At 35.2% G+C, this 12,472-nt stretch overlaps 1 protein-coding gene across 1 annotated transcript; it reads left to right on the top strand.

Annotated features, from left to right (window-relative positions):
• The first annotated feature begins 7,987 nt into the window (after nt 1-7,987).
• Nucleotides 7,988-10,184, top strand: LOC120155803 (uncharacterized PPE family protein PPE24-like). The gene is made up of 2 exons (XM_039167295.1): nt 7,988-9,398; nt 9,826-10,184. The coding sequence occupies exons 1-2, from the start codon at nt 8,073-8,075 to the stop codon at nt 9,997-9,999; spliced, it is 1,500 nt and encodes a 499-aa protein (XP_039023226.1). The 5' UTR covers nt 7,988-8,072; the 3' UTR covers nt 10,000-10,184.
• The last annotated feature ends 2,288 nt before the right edge of the window (nt 10,185-12,472 follow it).

The following is a 12,472-nucleotide window of genomic DNA, read 5'->3' as shown; positions in this document are numbered from 1 at the left end:
TATTCTTGGTCCGGATTTGATTCAAGATGTAGAAAATAAAGTTTAAGAAATTCAGCATAACCTCAAAGTGGCCTCTGATCGGCAAAAGTCCTATTATGATCTTAAAAGAAAAGAGATTGAATTCGAGGTTGGAGATAAAGTTTTCCTTAAAGTATCCTCCTGGAAGAAAGTATTACGATTTGGTCGGAAAGGAAAGTTAAGTCCGAGATTCATTAGGCCATATGAAGTTGTTAACAGGATAGGACCCGTGGCATATCAGTTATCTTTGCCACCAGAAATGGAGAAAATTCATAATGTTTTCCATGTGTCTATGTTACGGAGGTATAGGTCTGATCCCTCTCATATCATTGCACCAGAACAAGTAGAAGTCCAATCGGATCTGAAATATGAAGAAGAGTCAGTGAGAATATTGGATTACAAAGTAAAACAGTTGAGGAATAAAACTGTACCATTGGTTAAAGTTCTCTGGAGGAATCATAAAGTAGAAGAAGCTACGTGGGAACGTGAAGAAGATATGCGATTTCAATATCCTCATCTGTTCATGCAATAAAAATTTGAGGACAAATTTTCTTAAGGGAGAGAGATTTGTAACATCCTCCATACCAAGTTAGTGATCAAATTGTGAAATTTTAAAATTTAGTGACCAAAGTAGATAAATTGAATAGTTGAAAGATCTAATAGGAATGTTTCATATAGGATGAATAAGCAAAGAAGGGAAATTAACAGGGCAAATGAGTCTTTTAGTAAGAGAAATAATTAAATATTCCTTAAGGTTATTTTATAAACCACATGGAAATTATTTGAGAGAAAACAAGGTTCCAGATATTTCTCTCTTCTTCTTCTTCTTCTCCAACCGGGAAGCTTGCAAGCAAAGGTGAGTTGTCTTCTTTTGGATTAATTCTTATGAGTTAAGCATGGTTTTGGTTAATGAAGATTTAGGAAAGATGATGGAGAGAAACAAGGACCTAGAAACTCAAAGAATTCTAAGTTAAGGGAGATTAAAGGTTGGGAGCCATGAATGAAATTTTGGATTAAAGGTCATAATAAGAATTAGAAGCTAGATTTGACTTGTCATCAAGCTAATTAAGAAGTATGAGGTGATAGAATTAAAATTAGAACAAGTTGGAATTTGAGTAAGATTCTTAAATTCTATATGGAGGATTGGTTTTTTTTAAGTTTTAGAGGTATTGAATGGATAATAATTAGTTTAAGTAAGTGTATGAAAGTTAGGAATATTAAAGGGAGTAAAATATGAAGGTTTGAGCTGAAATGAGATGATTTTTGAGCTCAAAATAGGATTTATGGGCTAGAGGAATCGGTACTCATTCAAGGGCAATCGATACCCCCTCAAACGAATATGAAATTCCAGAATGCCAGAGGGGAATCGATACCCCCATAGTAGGGAACCGATTCCCCCTAAAGAAAAAAATAAAAAACAATTCCTTCAATTTGTTTAGGCTATTAGAAGTTAATTTCAAGACTTAGGAATCTGATAATCATATTTAAAATTATGTTTATGTAGATATTGAGCCTAATCGAGTTCTGGAACAATCGACAAGTAAGATCGATCGAGGAAAAAGCAAGGAAATATAGGTGAGTGCATATGCATAGCATGAATATAGTATTATATTCAGTTATAGACTTGTGATAAGTCTAGATTCAATATTTGATACATGATCACATTCCATATTATGATACTTGACATGAATTCATATTATATGCATTATGTGACATGAATATGTAGGAAAAGTTATATGAATTATGGGATAAATGTATGGAAAATGAAATGTTTATGTGATAAAGGTATGGAATGTTATGTCTATGCGATATAAATTATGTGAATTGTAAAAGCCCATGTTCTGTATATGAGAACTATATGTATAGTTGGCATGCCAAGGGTAGAGGGTCTACGCGGTTCTTCGGGATATATATATATTCTTTGGAATATTTGTGAGGTCTTTTGAGATACATAATTGATCCTTGGCATATGTATATGATTCTTAAGGAATTTATATGTGGTCATTCGGGACAAATTCTACGCGGTCCTTCGGGATAAATCTCTACGCGACACTTAGGTGCAATTTATACGATCTGTGGTGACAGCATAGTGCACAACCTCACAATACTCACGTACCTTAGATTCTCAGTATGGTATCATGGGCCAATAAACTTATTAATACAAATTCGTGAATGCTAATGTAATATGCTTACGGGTAAGGATCATGGTGATATAAACTACATTGATTAAGTATACGATTTCATCTCATTTCATATCATTATGGCATTTTCATTTAGTTCCTTGCTATTATTATTTTTACATTGCCTCACTAAGTCGATGACTTAGCGTGTGAGTGTTTCACGCGTAGGATCCGAGAAAGTAGAAGATACATGTTAAGTAGCTGACAGCATTACTCCTGCAACTATCAGATAAGAAGCAACCTAATCAGTAGGTCATTTTGTTATGTAAATGGGTGTTGGCATGTAACTAAAGGGTTAAGTTGTGTATGCTCTGAGTATTTTGGTAAACTGATATTAATATATGTATATTATCGTATTTTCTTAATAAAATTTTCAAGTATTTTGTTATTATTTGTTAAGAGTAAAGTTTTAAAAAAAGGTAATGTGACATCTCGGACTCGTATCCGGGTCGGGTACGGGTTGGGGATGTTACAAATTTCATGTTTTATGTTCTTCCCATCGTTATGTTCATCTGCCTAATGGTCAAACTAAACTAGTATCCCATATAGGTTCCCATAAGTTGACTTCTGATCTAGTTCTCTCTAATGTCTTGTTTGTTTCTAGTTTCTCTCATAATTTGATTTCTGTTTCTCGGCTTGTCAAAGATCATGCTTCTATCATTTCTTTTTATCCTGACATTTGTATCTTGCAGGATATTTACACTTGCAGGATCTTTACACTGGCATGATCAAGGGGATTGGTAGAAGATTTAATGGACTTTATATTTTTTAGTCTACTAAAGGAGCTACTGATTTGTTTTCTAATTCTTTGGTTAGTTCTGGGGATATTACTTCTTCTCATTTTGTACCTACAGTTTCTGTTTCTAATAAAACTAGTCTTTGGCATGCTAGATTTGGGTATGCTTCTGCTTCTGCTATGAGAAAATTATCCTCTTATATTTCTGATAAATTTGATATAAATGTTGTTCATACTTGTAATGTATGTCCTTTAGCAAAACAAACTAGATTACCATTTCCCCTTAGTCTTACTAGATCCTCAAAACCTTTTAAACTAATTCATATAGATTTATGGGGTCCTTATAGGATATCTACTCATAGTGGTTATAGATATTTTTTTATTGTTGTTGATGATTGCACACGTATGACTTGGGTTTATCTCTTGAGAGTTAAAAATGATGTTGTTTTGTTCCTTAAACAATTTATTTCATTTACCTCCACTCAGTTTTCTTCTGTCACTAAGATTGTTAGAAGTGACAATGGTACATAATTTTTCAATTCTCATTGTACTCCTTTTCTCTCTTCTCTTGGTGTTTTGCACTAGAGTTCTTGTGTTCAGACTCCACAGCAAAATGGAATTGCAGAAAAAGAGCATAGACATCTTTTAGAAGTAGCTAGGGCTTTACGTTTTCAATCAAAAATACCTATTAAATTTTGGGGTGAATGTGTGTTAACAGCTTGTTTCATTAACATGCTTCCTTCTTCTGTTTTGCAATAGAAAACTCCTTATGAAATGCTTTATCACAAACCTCCCGACTTATCTCTCCTTAGAGTTTTTTGTTGTTTGTGTTATGCAATTAATCCTAAACCAACTGATAAATTTGCTCCTAGAGCCTTATATTCTGTTTTATGGGATATTCTAATACTCAAAAAGGTTATCTTTTTTTTGATATTACTTCTAAGAAGTTCTTTGTCAATAGGGATGTTATTTTTCATGAACTGATGTTTCCCTTTCATTTTCCTATTCAGGCAGATTCTTTTTTCCTTCCACTCCTTCTATTTATGATTATGAGTTTTTAGTTCTTTCTTTTGGTCAACATCATGTTCCTATTGTCCCACATGATTCTTCTTCCACATCTGAACCTGGGTAACCATCACAACAGTCAGAACCTCATCTAGGTCCAGTAGCTCAAATCTTGGTTAGGAAGTCTACTAGGGTTTCTAAACAACCTCAATTATTGAATGATTTTATTTGCAATTCTGTTTCCACTTCTACTTATCCCATTTTAGATTCTATTTCCTACAGTCATCTTCCTCTTGTTACAAAATCCTTCATTTCCTCTATTTCACATCCTGTTGAACCTAAATCCTATCATGAGGCCATTCAACATCCAGAATTGGTACGAGCTATGAATGATGAAATTCTTGCTCTTGAAACAAATAAAACTTGGTCAGTTGTCTTTTTACCTCCTGGAAAAGTTCCTATTGGTTGCAAATGGGTTTATAGGGTTAAATATAATGTTTCTGGCACTATAGAAAGATTTAAAGCTCGTTTGGTGGCCAAGGGTTATAGTCAAAAAGAGGGTGTAGATTATGTGGATACCTTCTCACCAGTGGTCAAATTGGTTATTGTTCGTTTTCTTCTTGCCATTGCTTCTGTTTTTCATTGGCCTCTGTTTCAGCTTGATGTGTATAATGCCTTTTTACAAGGTGATTTGTCTGAAGAGGTATATATGGAACTTCCTCCTGGTTTTTGCAGTAAGGGGGAGAATAAGGTGTGTAGACTGCAAAAATCTCTTTATGGCTTGAAACAAGAATCTAGGCAGTGGAATTTGAAGTTAACTGAAACTCTTTTAGGGCCTGGTTATGAACAAAGCAAGTTTGATTATTCTTTGTTCACAATGAGAAAGGATAAGAAGATTGTAGTTTTGTTGATTTATGTTGATGACTTGTTGATTACTGGCAATGATAATTGTTTGATTGATGATTTAAAGAGTCTTTTGAACAAGAAGTTTAGGATGAAAAATCTTGGAGAATTAAAGTATTTTTTGGGTCTTGAGATTATCAGATCAAAAGAAGGGATCTTAATTAATCAGCGCAAATATGCTCTTGAATTGATTGAGGAAACATGAGCAAGTGGTTCAAAACCAGCAAAGACTCCACTTGAACAAAATATTAGGCTTACTACAACAGAGTATGATGAGCTATGCACAAAAGGGAGTAATGAAGTTGATGAGTTGTTAGCTGACAAGAGTGTTTATTAAAGGCTCATTGGAAGACTTATTTATCTCACACATACTAGACCAGATATATCCTTTGATGTGCATCACTTGAGTCAGTTTATGCAACAGCCTAAAGAATCTCATTTGCAATCAGCATTGAGGATAGTGAGGTACATAAAAGGGAATCCTGGTCAAGGGATCTTGATGGATTCAAACAGTAGCTGTGAGCTTGAAGCATATTGTGACTCAGACTGTGCTGCATGTCCTATTTCAAGAAGGTCTATTTCTGGTTTTTACATTAAGTTTGGAAATTCATTGATTTCATGGAAGTCCAAGAAACAGAATACTGTAGCCAGATCATCTGTTGAAGCAGAGTACAAAAGCATGGTTGTTACATCAGCTGAATTGACTTGGTTGAATGGTTTAGCCAATGAGCTTGGGTTAGAAAAGAAGTATCCAATCAAGTTGTATTGTGATAACAAGGTTGCCCTTCAGATTGTAGCAAATCCAGTATACCATGAGCGCACAAAGCATATAGAAATTGATTGTCACTTTGTAAGGGAGAAAATACAAGAAGGACTTATCAAGACAGAGTTTGTGCCTTCTTCAGAGCAATTAGCAGACATATTTACTAAAACTCTAAGAGTACAAGAACATGTGTATCTTGTATCCAAGTTGGGGGTAAAAGATATCTTTTACCCACCAACTTGAAGGGGAGTGTTAAAAGTTAAAGTTTGTTATTTCTGTTTTAATTATAATTAATTGACAGTTAGTTAGTTAGATTAAAATTGTATATATTTGTATAGTTTCTATTCTAAAATAACATATGAGGAATTATTCATTCTAGCATTTGCAATTTTAACACTTATCTTTACCATTTGCGGACTGGTTTGAACAGAACTTGAAACCTACTGATATTTGGGCTCGAGTAGAAGAAAACTGGAACTTTTGGTTTGATGTCTACTGTTGGCAGCTTTGGAAAATTCGTTGCAATACTCTTTTTAATCCTGATTTTGTTCAAAGGGAGGGCCTCACCCTCTGTTGCAAACGTTTAGTGGATGAGTTTGCAGGGGCCACTTCTGCAACGAATTTTCCAACAAACGTTTACACATAGGTCGAATTAAGGCAAAGGGAGGGCCACTCTTTGACAATATCACGTCGGTGCGTGGATACTTCCTCGTTGACTTGGGTTCGTCCACACATAGGTCGGATTAAAGCAAATTCGGATGGCGCTGTTAATCGATAGAGGTTTGCTTCAAAATTCTGATGGAGATTGATTATTTGGGTTTACAAGAAGCCTTGGACGTTGTTCAGTGCTCGTTGCCGAACTCGCTGCTCACGATATTCTTTCGCATGCTTGGAGGTTAGGTTTTGGCATATTGATCTCGAAATGAATAATATTGAGGTTTATGTCCGATGCTTTAAAGGGAAATGCTTTGGTGGACGCCCTCCATAATCTACGTGATCATAATAGGGACACTATCGTGAAGCATATCCGCCCTGATCAGAATGTTATTGCCGATCGGTTGGCTGTTTCAGGTCGAGGCTCACCCATTGATAGGGCCCTGACAACTTTTAGGCTCGGGGCGAAAATAAAAAAAATAGACCCCTAATATAAAAAAATTAAGAAATATCTAATATAAATATTTTATTAGATTTTTTAAAATTAAAAAATAGTAATTCATTACAATATAAAAGATGTCAAAAAATATATTTAAGAATACAAATACTTATAAAAAAATATTACATTCGAATATTTTAATGCAAAAGCATTGATGATAGTGTCAACATCAATGCTTTCCAACATATTTTTCTCAATACATAACATAATATTTGAAAATGAAAGAACAATCTTTTCTAGAATTTGAAAATATATAAAATTAAAAGAAAGAATTTGAAAACATGATCTACCTAGAATTTTAAGAACAATCTTCAATATTATTCAAGTACCATAATTGATAACAAACAATTGTGACTTTACGTGTGATACAAATATGATAAGTTAAAAAATGAGAATAATAATTTTCCGATGAATCGTGAAACATGAAAGAGAAAAAAAAACATACTAATTATAATTAAATTTTTTCCTCTCATTAAGTTTTAAAAAAAATAATATTAATAAATTTTTTCATTGATATGAAAAATCGGGAAAGAGATTTGGTGAATTGATGATGGGAATTTGAAAAGACCAAAATTAAATAGTTCAATTGATTTTTTTTTAATTTTCAGAAAGAAATATTAAATTAGAATTTTATGAAAGAATAGTTTATTAAAGTTAATATAAAATTCAATAAAGATAGTTGACACCTTAATAAATTCATGGGCCTATTATTTTATTGAGTAAATTATATATTTAGTACTTAAATTATCAGTTTTGATCTGTTTTAGTACTTAGACTTTTAATTTTTTTCAAAGTCATACTTAAAGTTTAGTTTTTATTTTATTTTAGTACCCGCCATTAAAAACTTTAGTTTTTTTATTTCATTTTAGTATCCATTCAAAATTTAACATTAAGTTTTAATTTTTTTTTAATTTTAGATACTAAAACAAACCAAGACTGATAGTTATGTATTAAACACGTTAAGTTTTTAACGACATATACTAAAATGAAATGAAAAATAAAAGTTAGATATGAATTTGAAAAAAAATAAAAAATTTAGATACTAAAATAGATCAAAACTGATAGTATAAGTACTAAATGCATAGATTACTCTATTTTGTTTTACAATCTTTTAATTTATTATCAGAAAAAATAAAAAATATTATACTAAAAAAATTTATTTTATGGGCCTAGACAGGTGACCTCCTGCCCTGGCCCAGGGCCGGCCCTGCTAGACACTAGATTCATCTTTAAAAAGGTACGTTCTTCGATCGAATCCACATCCAATCAATTAATCTCTGCTTAGATCATCACATTTTGCGAGGGAAAAAAACCATGAACTCCAATTACGGGAAAGGTTCATCTGGTTCTCTTAAAAGCTTCGAATTCGATCTCGGCCTCGGATCGGGCCTACCCAAATCCCTCAATGACCAAAAGAGCAAAACCACTTCTTCATATTCATCTTATTCATCAACAACATCCGCACAATCGAAGCCCGGGTGGCAACCAAACAAGCCGTCGTGGACTCACCAATCCGCCCCGAATCAGGCCAACCAACCCGGCTTATCTGGTCCCAGTTCCATGGTAAGAGACATTTTTGGGAAGAGCTGGGGTTCTTCGGGAGGTAAGAGCTCTGGGGTTGGAATCGTTAACAATAATTTGTTTGGAGATTTGGTTAGTTCTGCTTTGGGACAGGGGAAGAGTAATACTAATTCTAAAGTTCCTTTGAAGAATTCCAATCCGACTTCAAATTCTTCGGGTAAAAGCACATATTCGATGGGGAATTTGACTGATTCATTGCCCAAAGGTACTGGGAATTGGGGAACTTCCAGTGGATATAATAATAACAGTGGTATTGAAAGTGTTAATGTTAATGTCAATACTAATAATAGTAAGAGTCAGAATCTTGGTGGGGCTCCGATGAAAAGTATGGCCGGAGGAGTAGGTGGAATCGGAGTTAAAAGTGGGATTGGTTCAAAGGACCCTTTTGGTCCTTTTGTTGATTTTTCAACAAAACCATCGGGTAGCCTTAATACGGGAAGTAATAAAGGAAATAAGACAAAGATTGCAGAAAATGCATTTGGGGATTTTCAGAATGCTTCAAAACCGAGCACAACTGCGTTTCCATCTAGTGGTTTCAGTTCGAGTAATAGTGATTTTATGGGGTCAAATGTGGCTCCTGGTTTGAACATGGATGATTTTGGGATGCCTACAAAGAATGTTGGATCTCAAAGTCAACCATCCGTTCAAAGCTCGGGCGGTGATCCTCTCGACATGTTCTTTTCATCTTCTTCAGCTTCGACCGGAGTTGCTGCCCAAGCATCTGGTGGAGGTGGAGAGCAGCAATTTTCAGGAGCTGATGATTGGGGGTTGGCCTCTGAGTTTGGAGGAGTGGGAGGAGGCAACGATGGCAGCTCAACAACGGAGCTTGATGGGCTTCCTCCTCCCCCGGCCGGTGTCGCTGCATCTTCTGCCAAGAACAAGGGTATCAACAACCAGAAACAAGGCCAGTATGCTGATGCCATTAAGTGGCTGTCGTGGGCAGTGGTTTTGCTTGAAAAGACTTACGACAAGGCTGCCACCATGGAGGTTTTATCATGTAGGGCTTCATGTTATAAAGAGGTCGGTGAGTATAAGAGGGCTGTAGCCGATTGTTCAAAGGTACAGTGACTCTTCAAACTGCTAGATATTATAGCTCCTTATTAATGTGAATATTTATATTGGAATTTAATTGCATGCACATAGTTTGCAAATGAATTTGTGAATTTACTTAATCCTTCCTAAGACATGCGTTGAGGTTTGATAAGATGTTGGCTCCAGAGCAAGTATTTGAAAGTTCATAGGGTTAGGCTCCTTGTCATTGTTAATTATTGATCTCAAACAAATGTGTGTGTGTGTGTGTGAGAGAGAGAGAGAGAGAGAGAGTAATTAGTATGGTACTCTATTTGCACTCTGCAAGGTTCTTTAATTATCTATTCATCTAGATGTTGTTGCTTGCATTCTTATCGATCACATCTATTGAGATCAATATAGGTTGATGATCCGCAAGTTTTTCCGATGAAGTTATATTGTCCATTTCTCTATCCAGGTGCTAGAGCATGATGAAACCAATGTGCAAGTCCTTGTACAACGTGCACTCTTGTACGAAAGCATGGAGAAATATAAACTCGGGGCTGAAGATCTAAGAACTGTTCTGAAGATTGATCCTGGCAATAGAATAGCAAGAAGTACCGTCCATCGCTTGGCTAAAATGGCGGACTAGGTGGTTTGATGATTCTTTTGTTTGTACTATCATTCTTCATTTAGGTTTGATACTCTTTCCCCCTCATACTAAGAACAGAACTAAGGGGAAGCAATAACTCTTTTATCCAGGATATGTGGTCCTTCAATGTCTCATTGTGGAAGGTTTACATGTATGGTGTAATCGGATATTATATGTTGTTTTGATAGAGGTTTGGAAACGGCTAGTCTTTGATATTCCTAAACTGCTTCGATGTTGCTTTCGGAATTGTCATTCAATACTTGTTTGCTATGGTATACGAACAGTTGTGGTATTGTATTGGATTGTGTTCTGTCATGTTGTACCTATGGTTTTTTTCGTGTGTTTGGCTCTTTAATTAGACAACAGTGAAATTGAACCCGAGATCCGTTAGCTAAACAGATCTCCACCCGACTTTTTCCCGAGAGTTCATTAAAGAACAAAAATCCATTAGCTCAAAGCAAACCCTTGGTCCTCCACACCACCAAGTTTGCAAACATCACAACCGGCTGGTTCCACTAATTGAACCGAGTCGGTTATTATGTAAGTTTAACTGAAAAACAAAATGGGATACTTCACCAAAACTAGTGAAAAATCAAAAACAACAAACTATATTCAAAACCAGACGTTCAATTAATTCAATTATAATCATCGGATCACATTTAGATTCGAACTCGTATTTCCTAAAAAAAAACATTTCTTAGCGGTACCTTTATAGATAGGTTAAGGTTAGGTGCCATAAATATGAAGAAAAAAATGTTATCTAATCTCTTTAAAAATTATAAAATTTTAAATTAGTTCAATAATAAAATTATACTTTTAATCCCAACCTTGAACGATCAAGGAGACACCTCACTTCAAACCCAACTTCTTGTGTTTGTGGAGAAACTGAATCGATTCTACTTGTTTTACGTGATTGTCGTGAAACTACACAGCTCTGGCGACGTATCGTTCTATCGAATTGGTATGAGAATTTTTTCAACCAAAACCTTGAAGAGTGGTTGTATAGCAACCTGACACGAACCATTATCTTGGATGACTTGAATTGCTCTTGGCATCATCTCTTCCTCTCTAGCAGCTTTGGAAAAGGAGGAATTCCTTTGTTTTTAATTAGGATTGCAGCTCAATGGATTCCACGTTCCATGCAGCTCTTTTTTGGGCAAGACATTTTACAGCAACTTTTACATCGAAACTGCCACGATCCCAAGCTTTGCCCTGACTCATTCAATGGGAGAGCCCCCGTGTTGGATTTGTGTAAATTGTGATGGGACAGTATCTAAAGTCACAGGAGATAGCATTACCGGTGGGGTGTTGCGCGACAGCAATAGAGGATGGATCCTAGGCTACACTCGATTCCTTGGCCACTGTACATCGCTTCAAGCCGAGCTTTGGGCATTGCAACTGGTTTGAATCTCGCATGAAATCACTACTACAGCAAGGTTACAATCTAGTCCGATAGTCTCGAAACCATCAAGATTATTGAGCAGGTCGATGTTAATGCGTCTAATGTCCAACCCTTGGTCCGTAGGATTGTTCTTTTACGGCAGAGACAATGGGAAACACAGCTCCAATGGATCCCTCGTAAAGCTAACCTAGCTGCAGACACACTCATAAAAGTTGTATATGCACCTGCCGGTGGCACCGTCTTACAGGCAGTTTCTCTATCTTTTCTCAGGTATTAATAGTTGAATAATTGAACTACATTACTTAATAATTTTTTTTTTGCTTTTTTATAACTGAAGTTGTTGGATCTAAAAAATTATAACCTATAAATTTTATAAATACAATCACAATTAAATAAAAATAATAATTATAAAATAATTTTATAAATTCATAAAGTTATAATTTTAAAAAAATAATTTTATAATTTTAAAAATGAATTATGTGTGTGAATCCCCTTACACTTTGTAAAACCACTACAGCAAAACTGATATGTAGCAGTGGTTTCAACGGCGTTTGTAGAGAAAACGCCACAAAAATTAAACATATAGCAGCTTTTACAATCGTAGCGCCACAAATTGATACTTTAGCGGCGTTTGTTGTAAAAACGCTGCAATAGAGTTGATATATAGCGGCGTTTTTACAACAAACGCCGCAATAGGGTGGTCTATTACGAATTTTATAACAAACGCCGCAATAGATTAACATATAGTGGCGTTTTAGCCAAAACGCCGTAATAAATCGGTAAATTAGCGGTGTTTATACCACAAACGCCGCAATAGATTACACATATAGTGGCGTTTATTCCTAAAACGCCGTAATAGTGTTAATCAATAGTGGCGTTGTTTTAACAAACACCACAATAGTGCAATCAATTGTGGCATTTTTTTGTATAAACGCCGTAAAATGTTAAATATATAGTCCTCCTTTTCTCCTACCTGAACCCTAAAATCATTTAAACTCTTCTTCCCTCAAAGCCTTTTCTCTAAAACAACAATAGCTCTCAAACGATTCCTACCGACGTCGTCGTTTGTAT

The sequence above is a fragment of the Hibiscus syriacus genome, unplaced genomic scaffold (assembly GCF_006381635.1).
Source record: "Hibiscus syriacus cultivar Baekdansim isolate YM2019G1 unplaced genomic scaffold, ASM638163v2 tig00000218_pilon, whole genome shotgun sequence".
NCBI classification, from domain to species: Eukaryota; Viridiplantae; Streptophyta; class Magnoliopsida; order Malvales; family Malvaceae; genus Hibiscus; species Hibiscus syriacus.
Note: the sequence above shows the minus strand (reverse complement) of the source record. Positions and strands in the feature narration are given on the sequence as shown.

Bases quoted from the DNA above. Each gene is read 5' to 3' on its own strand.
- LOC120155803 (XM_039167295.1), top strand. From the start codon at position 8,073: ATGAACTCCAATTACGGGAAAGGTTCATCTGGTTCTCTTAAAAGCTTC. The intron at 9,399-9,825 runs GTACAGTGACTC...TTCTCTATCCAG, and splicing joins CTGTAGCCGATTGTTCAAAG to GTGCTAGAGCATGATGAAAC.